Below are 15,645 nucleotides of genomic sequence, written 5' to 3'. Positions count from 1 at the left end.
CAAATTGCAAAGTCGTGATTTCACATTCGTTGTCCTAGAGGCGCGCGGAGGATGGCGAATGGTCACTGGAATACGTGCAGACTTATTGGCACGCGATGGGCGTGGGCGGGTCCAAGCGACTGGTCGAGACGGCGGCTCGCAGCCAATCAGCGCCGCAGTATGAGCGTCCCCACCCTTTCCTCCAGTACCTCTTCGACACTGTGCGGCCCACACTCCTGCGCTCATGGTGTCCAGGGAGGGGGTGGCGGAGGAAACAATGACGCTGATCTACCAGCAGAGACCGGAATAATTCGCGGATTCCTAGGGGCAGGCATTTTTCGCAAAAAGATCTGAACACCAATTAGACCGCAACAAGGTATACCCGCACCAGCGGTTTCTTCCTTGTGATTGGCGACCGTCTGCGAGAGAAGTCGTTGCCTTATTTGACCGGGCCACTCAGGAAGTGTTTACCTTCACACTGAATCACTGTGATTGGTGTTGTTACAATCGATATGTCCCTGGGAGAAACTCACCCAAACACGAAACACAGACGATGCTATAGTGTTTTAACTTTCATCTATTCTCGAAATCTTTTCGCGAAATATGCATGCCCCTACGGATTCCTTTCGAGACAGGCTGGAATCCAAACTCGTTTAGCTTAATGCTGCGTCAGTGATTGGACCGCAATTTACCTGAAGGACTCTGAGCTAATGGCAAACACTCAACAAAATAAGTATCGAATCATAAGAATAGCAGTAAACAGGTGTCCTGAGTCGGTAGCCAATGACCAGGTGATAGTTGCCCGAGTACATAGAGAATCGTGGAGTCTATCCTAGTGGTAATTGAAACCGCGAATTTTTCCAGTCCCTATCTACCAGAGAAGAGTTCATTCGAACACTTGGTGGAGTTGTCCCGTTCACATGGTCCGTCTACAATTGCAATGTCCCAAGTTGTGAACGTGATACACTGATCGCTGACTTGTCCACGTGACCCTCTGACGTCATGGAATGTGTGGGTTACAGTCCGAATCCCAGGGTACGAATACATTGGTCAACTTTAACTTTTGTCCCAACACGTATCCTTTGGTAGCGCAGAAGTATAACACATTAGCTGTTTCCGATTCCCATTTCAAGACAGCAAATATTAAATAACAGACGGTGTGGTATGAAGCTAAGAAGAACATGGCAAAATTTTGATTAGTTCAGTCCGTATGCGGCCGGCGCTTTTCAAAGGCCGAACACAAAAAATTCCTTTTTTTAAAGTGTGATCGAAATAAATAAATTTATTTTAATTTACGTTTGCCTTACGGAATAACTAAATACTTTTGAAACTCCACAACTTCCACAAGTTAAATGAAAATTCAAAACTTAGCTGTGTATCATTTAGTTTGCATGAAATAAATAAATATTATTTACTGCGTTTTGGTGACTACTTTAGAATTCAATAGATTCGGACATCGCACATCGCAAATATAGACAGGGAAATTTTCCGTGCGACAATGTGACGTCATTCACATTAGGATTGAGGCGATCCCGCACCTCATATTTTTTGTCATAATTATTTTATAACATTTACGGTATTTGTTTTTTAAATTCAGGGTCTGATCTGCTATTTTAAATAATTACAGCTATTTAAATTTTGATTCATCTTTATGAGATGTTTTCAAGACGAAATTTTGCGACGATTTTGCCGAACATACTGTGGAGAAGTGGAGTATCCTCGGTCGCCACGCTGTGTGTTTCGGGCGACTGCCGCGCGCGGCGCTGAGTGACAGGAGGCCTCGTCACTCGGCGAGGCGTTGTGTGCGGGTGTTCGCGACGCACGCACCTGGCCACCAGGTGGCGAGCAGCCATCGTCTCGATGTCAGACTGCTGGGAGGAGTCGTGGGGTGTAGAGACAGCCCGCACTCTGCCCTGGTGAGCTCATTCCAACTTGACTTTGGTTTTCACGTACAGTGGCGCACCAAGCGATGTAGTCCTTCATGCTGTGCACCACAGGAATTTGTTGGTGTTGTAAGCAGTAGAAGAAACTTTTGATTTTTTTTTTAGCAGTCACAAATTGTTTTCTGTTCCAGTGCAGCTGAGTTTATGTTTCAAGGTCATCCCGCGTCAGTAGTAGTGACGTGCGGGAACAGAGGACTAGCTACATTAGCAGTCCTAGTGCTGGCCATTTTCTTGCGCGACGAGGTAGTTAATTTAATTCATGTGGCATGCCTTTTTGTTATATTTAAGATAGAAATGTTTTCATGGTGTTGTGCATGCCAAGCCATGCATGGAGTACTTTCAGTTTTGGTAATAGGATTTGCGACGTGCGCTCAAAATAATTGCGTACAGATTCATAAGTATACTCGGTACAAAGCGAACTGAGGAATATATTTAAGTTTTGTTTTATGCTGATATTTAGGTTGCACGGCATTAACTTTCGGCCCGCAAAGAAATTGCGCCCGAGGTCACTGGACAGTTACATTAGCCCGGTATAAGGAAGACAGGAACTGGCGCGGCTGCAAGTAGAGTATGCTGTCATAGAGGGACTTGGTGGTTTCGCCTGTACTTGGGCGTGTGTCCTCACGAGGTATAGTCGTTTTAATTGCCTCGTAGACTGCTTGGGTGGGGTTATAATATGAAGACATGAAATAAACGGCAAGCCATGCTCCTGAGTGTCGTGGGGCTGGGAAGAAATACAACGAATCATCACGCCCATGTTTCTGTGTTCCCAGGGGTTCGTAGGAGCGGCTTGCACAGCTTTACACTACACGCCACACCCGAATTTAACTAGGTCACTTGAAATTACAGCACACCGACAAGCCTCTATTGCACACCAACACGACACTACATCACGCCAGTTAGCCGATCTAGCTGGTGGGGAACTTCTCTCCCCCGCCGAATTAGGTACACGTAACTTTTTTAGCATTACACAACCTACCAGCGCACACACAGGCCCGTGTGCCAAACTTATCCCACAAGACACGCGCCCCGCCCGTTGATCCAAGTGATTCTACAAAAGTGTGGGGTGCACCTGATTTACAATGCACTAAGCGAGTTATAGAAACTTCGGTTTCTGGTCTCGCACACACTAACTGCCCCGGATGGCAATATGATGGATCGGCGGCTGAAATACAAATATAGACTGGAACAAATGTTTTAACTGATAATTGTTTGTTCAAATGTTTGGCAAGAATTTTCTTGAACTTTAATATGTGTATTTGTATGTGTGTATATATATATGCCTACATACATATATATACATATATATATGTATATATTTATTGGAAAAGTAGAATTCAAGAAAAGGTTTGATAACCAGCTGTTATATTATCTTGGGGTATTTGTATTTCCTTATAGGGTAAAGTGGAGCTATATGAATCATTTCAAGTTTAAAGCCTTATATAATATAACATTGATAGCTAGCGTCCATATTTTGCATGTTCTGAGACTGGTTCTGAATACCAAACGCTAACTCGTTTCCTGGTAAAAAATTATTAACGAAAACACTACGCCAACATGATAATCCTAAAATCGTGGGGCTATTGGGACTGTACGAGGGGCTATTCTAACCACATATTAGGTTACTTAAAAGTGCATATACTAACACAATAAAAATAATAAAATCGTCTTCAATATTTTTCAACACATCTGCCACAAATAAATTATCCCCCCTTCCTCAACCACCCACCTTTTTATAATAACCACCAACACAAATTGCATGGGACTATCCGCAGCGCTTTTGACAACTCATCCAGTCACCTTTGCTCTGTGACTATTCTTCCAAATATATACCACAGAAGTCACGTAGTGTGTTTTGTCTTCATGTGATGTTTCTGACAATTTCGTTGGAGCACGTAGAGGTCTCACTTTGTTTACTCATTTTGGCGCTGTCGCTTCTGTTTTCTATTAAACTTTGCATGAAAACTTGTTGTTCGCTTGTTTCTTGTCAGTGCTGATTTAATAAAAGTTAATTCCCTTTTTAGCTCTTCTTTTTTTTCAGTGTGTTCCGGAGATGTGCACTGATACGGACAACTACTGTTACATTTCCTTCACGTTCCCAATTTGTCAACGATACGAACTATATCTTACTCTTTTTACTAATTACCGTCAAGGGCCTGTTGTTCATTGGGAAACCACTCGCATCCTCATTATGCATGTTCTGAGGCTGGTCCTGAATAACAAGCTCGACTGGTACACTTCTCAAGATGTCATAAATGTTACCATAAAGATATTTTTATAAACCCATAACCCAAGCTCAAGAAAATGCCATTTCAATGCCTCACCATGAAAGACAAAAAACAGTTCTTCCTTGCCATTTTTATTTTATCACTCAATGGCATACTTATGTTCATTAATTTTGCAAAATGGTTACGCTGCCCTTCTCACACAGAAATATGGGTGGCCAAAAGCATTGCTATACAGACAGTTGAGTTTATTCACGAGTCTTGCTATGGTGAAAATATTGTGGGATTACCAGTGGCCTTTCTATTATTGGGAATTTGTGCATGGTTAGCATCATTCCTCAAATCTCATTGAAGATGAGCTTCACGGCAATATAAACGAGATCAAAGGAATAATTCACTGCGATTGAAATAGCCCTACATGAAACAAAGTTCTAAACTTCTAATAGCTTCAAGTCCAAGCAACATATGCCTCTAGTTGTCATATTAAACGGTGAAGTGGTCTTTGCAGGTTGTGATACAAACATAACATGCACAAAGTTGAATTTATTTTTCCCATTGGATCTTAATGAAAACTACATAACCGCCATTAATTCACAGAAAATACTTAACTCCCAAATTTTGAATTGATATCACATGAGACACATTAAACATATTTAGTTAAATCTTCTAGCGCTTCCATTAACAACTACACTCATAAGCTCTCATACGGAAAATGGCATCTTAGCTTTAAATAAAAGAAGTAAACTTTTTTCTTATTTTTATCTAAAGAAACCATGGCCCAAATAGCCCCACACTACCCTAAATATGCATAGAGTCTGTGTTTAAAATATTGAATTTTAATAATATTTTTGCAGTCTATGTGCAGTCTATTTTATGTTCTGGCCATTTTTAACAGTGCTAGGTGTAGGGTTTATACTGTTTCCAACTAGCAAGCAGGTCCACGACATGTTCCAGGTGGCTGAGCGGGTCTTCCAGCAGTAGTCTGGCTCGGGAAGGCCCCGCACGGTGCCACTGACGTCATGCGCACCTACCGTTGGGGCTCTGTCACCCCCCCCCCTGCCCCCGTGCCATCCTACACGGCGCTGTTATCTATCCCTGAGTGGCCTGGGAATCCCGCGGGCTTACAGAGGCCGCCGCGTGGAGTGGCGTGAATGAAGCGCTGCTATTCTGGATGCTTCGAGTGTCGGGTCGGCTTGGGATGACGATACATGTAACAACTCCAGTTGGTTCCATAAATACGGGCAACGGGTATAAAAGCGTTGACGCCCGGCCTCCGCGAGAGTTCCAACAGGCAAATGGAGTGAAGTTTGAGTTCGGCGAGAGGGACCAGAGACCCCCTTTTGCGAGCGGCGCGACGCGTAACGACGAGACCATGCGGGTTCGACTGGGTGGCGCGAGACTGTAAGTGCGGACAGGTGCGAGGTAAGAGGTGAACCAATGTTGAGCCTAGCTCCAGTGAGGAGTGAGATCTGTGGACTGGACATATAGTTAGTGATTAGTGAACAGATATTTTTAAGTGCGAGTGATTTGTGAACAGACATTATGTACCTATGGTTATTTAAATAGTAATGTAAATATTAGTAGTAAATAAAACTATATGAAAATTAATCAAGCTATCCTTACGAACCCATATTCCCCACTTTTAACATTTTGTTGTCAGAAGTAGAATAGCCTTAGTTAAATGATTTACGAATAAGTGAAGAGTAAAAAAAAACAGTATTTAGTACTAAGTAGGGACACCTGTATTTCGCGATTTCATTTCTTGTCAAGGTATTTCACAAAACACTGTAGCTTTTTCTGAGAGTCATGGCAAATTGTGAGGGTGCATCAGTACGGTGACCACATTCTCATTGGCCCCGTCAAGAGTGGGACGACACCTCTCACCGACCTCAGCCAATAACCACAGAAGAAAAGCTACAGTATTTTGTGAAATACCTTAACACGAAATGAAATCGCGAAATACAGGTGTCTCTAGTACTAAGTTTAAAATTGGTTTTAAAAACTGTAGCAAGTTTTGAGTGTTGTATACTTATGTTAATTTTGAGTAGAAGTTTGGGTTAGATCATAGGTGAAATAATATACTGTATTATATTTACTTACAGTTTCAATAAAAGGTATATTATTTTTTATTCAACTTAGAAAAAAATATATCTTAGCTAAACTTTCTGGAAGTGTTTTAAATAATCCGTTTTAATACGTTGTACACTTTTAAGTGATGTTTTGAAGCCAGCCAGCCAGCCAGCCAGTTGCTCGGGCCACTTTATAATGAGCTGACGTGGCAGGCAGGACTCTGGTGACCGAAGCTTGGCGGCCGCGCCAGACGTCTGCCTCGGTCGCGCGATGGAGACGTCAGAGGTCAAGTGCTCCGCCTCCGGGAGTCGCGACACGCCCACCTCGTCCGCCGGGGAGGGGTGGCCGTGCCAACAGCGCGACAGCCTCTCACACGAGGCAGTATTAGCATCTGACTCGGCAAGTAGATTCTGCTGACAGAAGCAGTATTGTCTTCTGACTGAGGAAGTAGCTTCTTCTGACATGTGCAGTATTGGCTTCTGACGTGGTGAAGAAACTTCTTCTGGCAGGGCAGTATTGGCTTCTGACTGAAGGAAGTAGCTTCTTTTGACAGGAACAATATTGGATTCGGTCTTGGGGAAGTAACGTTTTCTGACAGGGGAAATATTGACTTCTGACTGAGGAAGTAGCTTCTTCTGACGTGGGCAGTATTGGCTTCTGACTTAGTGAAGAAACTTCTTCTGACAGGGGCACTATTGGCTTATGACAAGTGGAAGTAGGTTTTTCTGACTCAGGGCTGCAGTGTCCTCTGACACAGAGTTTCTTTCGGTGTCTGACACTAGGCAGTATTGGTTTTATAATATGGGACACAAGTAGCTTCTGGTACGGAGAATAGTAGCTAAATTTTGTAATCTGGTTACAGATGTTGGCTTTATCCAATTAATGGAGAAAATCTTTACGAGTGAAGATTTAACTCACATTAAATAACAATATTTTAATTTATATAATAATTTTCTAAGCCAAGTACGAAGTTTGCCTAGATTTTCTTACATTAGCTTTTCTTGCAGCAAGTTCAATTTAATAGACCAAAAATTCTTCTCTACGTTTTAAATTTGGAAATGTTATCTTTAAACTTAATATATTGATTAATATACTTGCGTAATAATTGATTACCTAATTTGCACTTTACTTATTAACTAAAGGTTACCGTCACCATTTTTAATGGAATTTCTTCATCGTATTCAAGCCGAGGACAACATGAAATTAGTGCATTTTAAAAATTAAAGTTTAATAAAATAATTTTTTTATTTATTTAAAAAAATGTCCTATTAAAATTCTGTTATAATTATGTATTTTCAAGATAGCGAACGTAACGACAATTGCAACGTTATAGAATCCAATTTAGCGTTCGTAACGAAACATGAAGTGATGACGTCATACACACAAGATGGTGACTGTAACGAAAAGTGCATCGTTCTAGAATCCAAGATGGCGGACGTATAGAAAATTGCAACGATGACGTCATACGCATACAAGATGGTGACGTAACGATAAGTACAGCGTTCTAAAATTTAAGACGTTGGTCGTAACGAAAAGAGAAACTATGACGTTATACACATACAAGATGGCGGGCGTAACTAAAAGTGCAGCCAAGACGTCCGAGGTCAAGGTCAAGGTCAAAGCTTCCCTCCAGAGGCGTATTGGAGGCTTGCCCGTAAGGAATTTAAGCCTCAATGGAGACATTTGAATTTTTTAAATTGTCTGGAATAAAATAGGGGAAATGTTCCCACAAAACGGAAATTTTCCCCTCGAAATAGGAATACTACTAGGAATTTTTAGTAATTTTAAATTATTTTAGAGGAATTCTGTGGCATTTTGAGTACAAGATGGCCGCCGTAACATCATAGGTCGATCAGTCATTGACCTTATTCCCATCCACGTCCCGGACCTATCGCTAGTACAGATATTTGTATACTACTCATAAAAAAGTTAGAATGAATCTGAATGGTTTAGTAAGAGACTGTTAACTAACAAAAGCAATTGAAGAAATGATAGAAGAGGGGAGAAAGTGCACGTGAAGGAAAAGGTTCAAGCTGACGGACAACAATAACACTAAATACATAGGGACTGGAAAAATTCGCAATTTCAATTACCACTAGGATAGACTCCACGATTCTCTATGTACTCGGACAACTATCACCTGGTCATTGGCTACCGACTCGGGACACCTGTTTACTGCGATTCTTATGATTCGATACTTCTTTTGTTTAGTGTTTGCCATTGGCTCAGAGTCCTTCAGGTAAAATGCGGTCCAATCACTGACGCAGCATTAAGCTAAACGAGTTTGGATTCCAGCCTGTATCGAAAGAAATCCGCGAATTTTTCCGGTCTGTATAAATACACTAATATGGGAATAAAAATTTGAACGCTGTAGACCGTTAAGGACCGAAAGACAGGCCATATGGGATGACCTCTCGGCAAGCAGAATGACACGGCTGACAGGGATGATGACTGCTCACATCTTATTGTAACACAAGTGCAGGCCTGCCACAGTCTCGCAGCCGCGTCTCACTGATAAGTCGCAGCTGATGGTGCAGGCGCGGATATGGCACATGACTTATGACGCCAGGTGCTGATAGAGTAGTGGCGTGGGACGACCAGAGCTGGCGAACATGAACTTCCGAGGTAATTTAGTTCAGTTAGCACTATCGCGGTAATTTTTTTCTTAATAAACATTTTAATTTACAGTTTTCATCTCTTCGCCTTGCCCATCATTTTGTTGTATTGTTTTGTCGTAGTTGCTTTTATATGGAAAACGTAGTATATTCAATTATGTAAATAAAAATAATAAAAGTGTGGACGTTAAAATAACAGGTTTGTCCCCAAACAAACATGAAAAGCTTTGTTAATTTTTGAAGAAGTTTATTAAATTTCGTTATTTTTTATTTTGTTTATTTTGAATAAAAATTCATAGGATGAGCCGTGCTGCGCTCTTTGTTTGCTCACGTGAACCAGCTGCATCAGCCAAGTGAATGCTACACTGGAAGCCTAAGATGTACATCAAGCTCTGTCCCTGCCCGAACACGCCCGAATATTCACCTTCGCCATGTGGCGTCTCTGTTGAAAAGTTAACCTAAAATCATATTAGGCCTACTCAGGTCCTAACAATAACAATATAGGCACTTTCAAGTATTTTTATGGGTGTGATACACGTTTGTTTATAACGATGTTTATAAACTTTATGATAGGTTTAACTATAACATAAGGGAGTGATTTTATAATTTGCATTTAATTAGTTTTTCATCTGTTTGGGAGATCACAAAATAAATAAAAAAACACTTCATTAATTTCGTGGACAAAGTCTGTCATGTTTCCATTTAGTGACCACAAAGCAAATATTTGTGACAAAATGCCATATTTGGAACACTGCCTAACTGCGTATTGTGAACGGGTCCCCGGAAAAGTCTTATGACAAATGTTTTTTTTTTTGGTTAGGTACTACAAGAAAGACATTGAAGAAGTTTCAACACCAGGAAAAAAGAGGAAAAAAAGGCCACAGGAAGGAAAGTCACTTGACACAGTCGACGATTTCACAGTAAATGCAATCAGGAATGCAATTTACAGGATGTACGCTGAAGGTAAAAATTTGATACTGAAGAGTAGTTTCAATATCACTGGGGTAGGCCCTACTTAATTGTATTCATTTCATATATCCATATGCAGATTGACCGGTTCAGTTTTTTTCCCGATATCATCTGTCCTTTAAAAATACTTAACATTTTTGGGTTGTTTGTTAGGTTTCTTTATTGATATGGTATTGATATATAGAATATTGTGCAACATATGAAATAGGTACACGTCCTTTTAAGGTTAGGTTAAAGATAGAAAGAAAATTGTTACATTCTAAAACTACAAGTAATGTTTATATCGTTATACACAGTATACATATTAAATAACCTCAACTTTTATGATGTATCAGAAGGTTAAATAATGACTATTTCCAGTATCAATAATATCCAGTTGTGCGCTTTAGCAGTAATTGGTTACAAATTAGTGAGTTGTGGTCTAAGCAAGCATGGTTATTAAAAAAAAATTGGGATACTTAATTGGCTAAATTGTACTGTGTGGCAGGGTCCAGTACAATATATATTCTATTGCAAAATAGTGTCATGCCCCGCCTAACCCTTTAGAAAATATAGGGGTATTGTTATTTTATAAACAATAGGCCTACTTCATTGTAATGAAGTATCATATGAAAACACAACTTAGCCAGACAAACTGTGTGTTAGTGTATGAAGTAACAGAAGGTTATAAAACAGTAAAAGTTTAGTATCGCGTATCCGATTCGATACATTGATCCTGATCGCATGATCCTGCAAATATTGATCCTGTGATTGATGATGCTTGCTTTTCTAATTTATTACGTTTAAAAATCCTGTACAAAACCAAAACTAAAAACCTGTGATGTAGTAATGAGTTATGATTTAAAGTTGAATAATAATGAAAATATATATGTTTTATTAAACTTATGATAATTATTCTTGCTATACCACAATATTTGATTATGTTCAGGATCTTTGATCTGAATAAATGAAAAAAAGCATGCACCACACGATCAATAGGATGTACAGGTTCATGCATAAAGATCTAGGGATCACATGGGATACACGATACAAAACATTTACCTACAACACAGTGTAGAGCTTGTAACTTATTGATTGCTAAATTGAATGCTGAAATACTAATGTTTCACACAACTTCAATACAAACGCGCAATATAATCGTCATATCATTGCAGACAAAAATACTGCAATGTAGAATTCCTCTAAGCAAACTACAAAATTTAAATTAATTTAAAAGTATTTTTGAAATGTAAGTTTATTAAAACTATTTAATAAATGTAAAATGTGCACTTAAATTATCTTCTACGGGGTTGTGGTTTCGCTTAGTTTTGTGTACCTCTGTTATTTCATGTATTGTTAATGTATGCAATAAATTTACAGGTTTGAATGTTACAGTCGACACCATTTTGAAAGAAATCAGGGAAAGACAAATAGATTATTATGGTGGAAGATCAAGTCTTCATAAATTGTTAAAGAAGATGGGATTTTCATGGACAACTGTTGATGGACGAAAAGCTTTGATAGAGAATGAAAACATAGTATTGCAGCGAATAGATTTCTTGAGAAAGTATAAAGAAGAAAAAGAAAGAGGTGCCAATTTCATATTTGTTGATGAAACATGGATTTTCCAGAGAGGCAAGGCATTAATTTATTTGAAAATTTGTTCTGTGGTCCAATACAAAGTATTTCATTTCCATTTCATATATTTTTCAGGAACTGTATCAAAGTCATGGCAGGACAAGAGTCTACAATCTGCGAAGAGACGTACTGTTGGAGATGGTAAAAGGTTTATTGTTGTTAATGCTGGAGGGCGCACTGGCTTTGTGCCAGGAGCAGGATTACTTTTTGTTTCAGGTCAGAAGACTGCAGACTACCATGGCGAGATGAATGGGGAAACTTTCTTGATGTGGTTTGAAGACATGTTGGTGCATCTTGAGGAACCCAGTGTCATCATAATGGACAATGCTTCATATCACAGCACCCAGGTATGTGCAATGGTAAAGCAGTGTCTTTTTATTGCTCAAATTGTAATGTGAAAAATTTACATGTGTTTATTATTGTGTATAAGTACGAATATTCGAGACTAATACATTTTGCCAGCAATAATTGTTATCTTAATAGTATGCCTACACTACATTTTTATAAACTATAATGTTTGAGCTGAAATTGAATACACACACACACACACAGATATATATATATATATATATATATATATAATGTAATTGAATTACATTGTAGTGCAAACTAATTTAGTAGAGGGTTTGAAATACCAAATAAAATTTTTTTATTGCAAACAGCATTTGAAAATGACATAATTACTTGTTTGGTAAAAGGACCCACTTTATGAATGCTCTGTTTCCCTACTTAATAAATTAAAATAATATTTTCAAAAAAATTTCTAGTCACTAAACTAACATGCTTTGTTAAATTTAGAAATTCATTACGACAATATGCCAAAACACATGTTTGCTTTGCATAAGTACAGTAGAACCCTGTTATAATTTGTTTTTAAGGGGCTACAAGAAAAAAAAACATAAGCAGGAAATTCAATTTAGTACTTTTTAGTGTGGATTTATTGCCAATGGACTCAACAAGCTGCATAAAGATATATTTGATGCTCCAATTTGCTTGTAGCAAGCCAAAAACAATTTTTCTTTAACATCATGGTGCTTCCAGCTTCTATCTGCTTTGTCTTTACTTACACATTGTCTCATTGCTGTAAAATTGTCTCATTTCTGTATAATTGTCATAATTCACGACAGTGTTTACAGTGGAAATGCTTAAGTCCAGTTCTTTTGCCACTTGAACATGTGATTTAAGTGAATACATTTGAAAACACACAGAATGGCTAAAAATTTATGAATTTATTTGTTTTCCAAGGGTGTCAACAGGCAGTTAACTGCTAACATACACATATACATAGACAGTATAGACAAAGGCTTTTAATTTTTTTCGTCTTCTAAAATTTTATGAAGTGAACATTACAAGCACGAAACGCATAATTTGTGAAACATTATATCCAGGAATTAAATACATTGTCCTTATAGGGAAAATATTGGACTTGAAAAATAATACATTATAGGCAGGAAAACTTTATAAGCAGTAAAATTGTAACAGGGTTCTACTGTCATGAATTCTTATCAGCTACTTGAGTATTTAGTTAAATGTTGGCATAACGTAGGTTGAGAAAACACCTACAACGAACTGGACCAAGGCTGCACTGATCGCGTGGCTGGAGAAGAATGGGATAAAACATGAAAATAATTTGTTGAAAGTGGAGCTGCTGAGAATAGCTAAACAAAACAAGCCCCGAATACGGTATATTATTTCGTTTTTTTTACAGCATTTCTTTAAAAGTGAGATAGTTGCAAAAAATTACGTATACACCTTGTTCTAACACACTTTTCAGATATGAGGTAGACGAGTTGGCTCGTAACTATGGCCACGAAATTCTACGACTCCCACCCTATCACTACCACTATAATGCAATCGAACTAGTTTGGGCTCAATGTAAACACCATTACAATAGTAACGTGGGGCGGGCCAAGAGATTTGACAATGATGCAGTTGCAGCCATCTGGAAAGAGGCTCTTGATGCTTCCACACCAGAGAGGTATTTTCATGTTGCATGACCAATGGGGTATTCCTTTTGAAGTAGAAATTGTTTTATTTTCCTGTAGAACATTCCTCAAGCTTCAGCAAAACCCTTACCATACATTTTTACATAATACGTAAGTATTGTTGCCTAGCAGCCTGGTCCTACCATTCCTTTTGATAACTTTGTGTGCTAGTGTGTGTATAGTGTGATTATCATTTTGTGTATATTCATATACCAGTAATACAGTTTTAAAACAATTGGTAAAAATAAGTGGTTTGGATTTGTGTAGTTGTCGTTTTGAAAATGTGTTGCATGTATGTGTTTGTGTTCGTGTTTGTGTTCGTGTTTGTAATTTTATTCCCATGTGATTCATACATATCTGTGTAGTTTCTAGATCTAACAGTGGTGACTTATTTGCAAGGTTTTTTTTTTTGTAATTGCAGTCCATTTGCAATTGTTTCATTTCCATAAATAGTTTTTATTTATTAGTAATTGTGATATTACTTTCTGTTATGCTTAATCTTGTGTCAATGACTTTAAAGTTATGGTGGGTTCAGTGCTGTAGGCAGATTTCAATATTCAGATAAAATTTCAACGTAGAGAATTTTGAATATTTTCATCTAGCGAACTTGAATAGGTATTTACACATGTAGTTCTTGCACATTAGTATTTTCAAAAGTTATGTTATTATAGTGAAATACATATACAGTAAATCATCAAAACTATTCAAAAAATTAAATTTTCGCTATATCTCACTGTTTTTGTCTGGGACAAATTTTAACCAAAAACAAACACAAAACTTATGAAATAAATATTTTATCATATGCATTCTAAGCCTTTATTGATAACATATATAATATTTACAGCTTTATTATATCTTGAATAAACCACTATAATTTTTTTTTTTCAGATAACATAAAACAAAACATGTTACTTCAAGTATTAAATAATAGCTTTGATAGTTGAGGAAAACACATTAAATGAGTTTTGTTGTGTTTAAAAATAGTTTCTTGTGGAGTGAGTTCAAAATTGTATGTAATAAAGAGCATGCCATGCATTGTTTACTATGCCGTTTTGACAGAAACAAACATATTTTGTTATAGAGTGGTTTTTGCTATAAACAGGTCATTTATATAGAGGTTTTACTGTATACATTAATTTTTTTAGATGGGCGAGGTGTGTGGATCACGTGGAGAAGCTAATTCAAGCAGACTGGGAGAGAAAAGTCCACAGACAGCGGCACCATTCCTCCACTCATCATCCACCTCGGCGAGGATAGTTCAAGTGAAGACAGTGACAGCGAAGAATTTGAGGTTACGACACAGCAAGTAGATGGAGACAGTGAAGTACTGGCAGTTCCTCTTGATGATTTACCCGGGTGTTCTTATTGAGGTCTGTATGTAATAAACACCTGGGCAACTGTAAGTATTGGGGTTTGAAACATTTTTTTTTCTTTTATGCATTCCCATTAAGTATGTTGATTACTGGAACTTTATGTATTAACTTTATATTACACATATTATAAAATTAATAATAAATTTCATTTCTGGATTCGTATAGGTGTATGTGAAACATTTTATTTTGTTGTGTCTCTTCATTTTTCAGTGAACTTACTTGGAAAACAAAAAGCCAGTCCCCATCCAGGGCCACAAATAAATAATGCATATAAGTGGTATAGAAATTACTGTCAATTCTTTACCACAATTTTACTGTTCATAAAATTATGATTTTGTCTAATAAGTATACTCAGGAAAATGTATATAACCATATTTTTATTTGTGGCCTTAACCGGCAAAATGGTAGGGGTTTATTAAATAAAAGAAGAAAATTCATTTTTAAATGTTTTCATCTGAATTTGTTAATTTTATTAAACCTTCAATCCTTAGTCTTTTCCAGATTGCTTAGATGGACAGCCATATGTATAATTTACAATACTTTTTTTTTTCAGATGCAGAAAACTGTGTTGAACTGTACTAAAGGATGATATTTATTGCTTACATAAATGTTGTAAATTTATATATTCTCCTAAAAATTTACTTTAAATTATATGTTATTTCTTTAGCTAACAAACTTATTTTTTAATATTTTTACCATTGGGTATCATAAATAATGATATGAACATATACATGTATACTTAGATCATATTCAAATTACTTATATATATATATATACACATACATACACACATTGTTTTGACAGCTGGTGATTGTAAACAAACCATTTGACATTTGTCACATGGCAATGTTTTTGTTTACATACGGCGG

General features: G+C 37.6%; 1 protein-coding gene across 5 annotated transcripts; it reads left to right on the top strand.

Moving 5' to 3' along the window:
- The first annotated feature begins 9,375 nt into the window (after positions 1-9,375).
- LOC134533691 (uncharacterized) lies at positions 9,376-15,351 on the top strand. Of its 5 annotated transcripts, none has more exons than XM_063371249.1 (6): positions 9,376-9,795; positions 11,161-11,370; positions 11,494-11,765; positions 12,965-13,101; positions 13,193-13,396; positions 14,549-15,351. In XM_063371249.1, the coding sequence occupies exons 1-6, from the start codon at positions 9,633-9,635 to the stop codon at positions 14,658-14,660; spliced, it is 1,098 nt and encodes a 365-aa protein (XP_063227319.1). In that variant the 5' UTR covers positions 9,376-9,632; the 3' UTR covers positions 14,661-15,351. The 5 variants fall into 5 exon arrangements, with proteins under 5 accessions (XP_063227319.1, XP_063227318.1, XP_063227317.1 ...); XM_063371248.1 differs by having other exon boundaries at positions 11,161-11,559; positions 11,635-11,765; XM_063371247.1 differs by having other exon boundaries at positions 11,161-11,765.
- Positions 15,352-15,645: the final 294 nt, after the last annotated feature.

This window comes from Bacillus rossius, chromosome 7, assembly GCF_032445375.1.
Source record: "Bacillus rossius redtenbacheri isolate Brsri chromosome 7, Brsri_v3, whole genome shotgun sequence".
Taxonomy (NCBI): domain Eukaryota; kingdom Metazoa; phylum Arthropoda; class Insecta; order Phasmatodea; family Bacillidae; genus Bacillus; species Bacillus rossius.
The sequence above is the reverse complement of the archived record's forward strand: the minus strand, read 5'-3'. Positions and strand labels throughout refer to the sequence as shown.

Excerpts from the sequence above, each read along its gene's own strand:
- LOC134533691 (XM_063371247.1), top strand. The coding sequence starts at position 9,633 with ATGTTTTTTTTTTTGGTTAGGTACTACAAGAAAGACATTGAAGAAGTT. Across the intron at positions 9,796-11,160 it reads TTACAGGATGTACGCTGAAG|GTTTGAATGTTACAGTCGAC; the intron begins GTAAAAATTTGA and ends ATAAATTTACAG. Across the intron at positions 13,397-14,548 it reads GATGCTTCCACACCAGAGAG|ATGGGCGAGGTGTGTGGATC; the intron begins GTATTTTCATGT and ends TAATTTTTTTAG.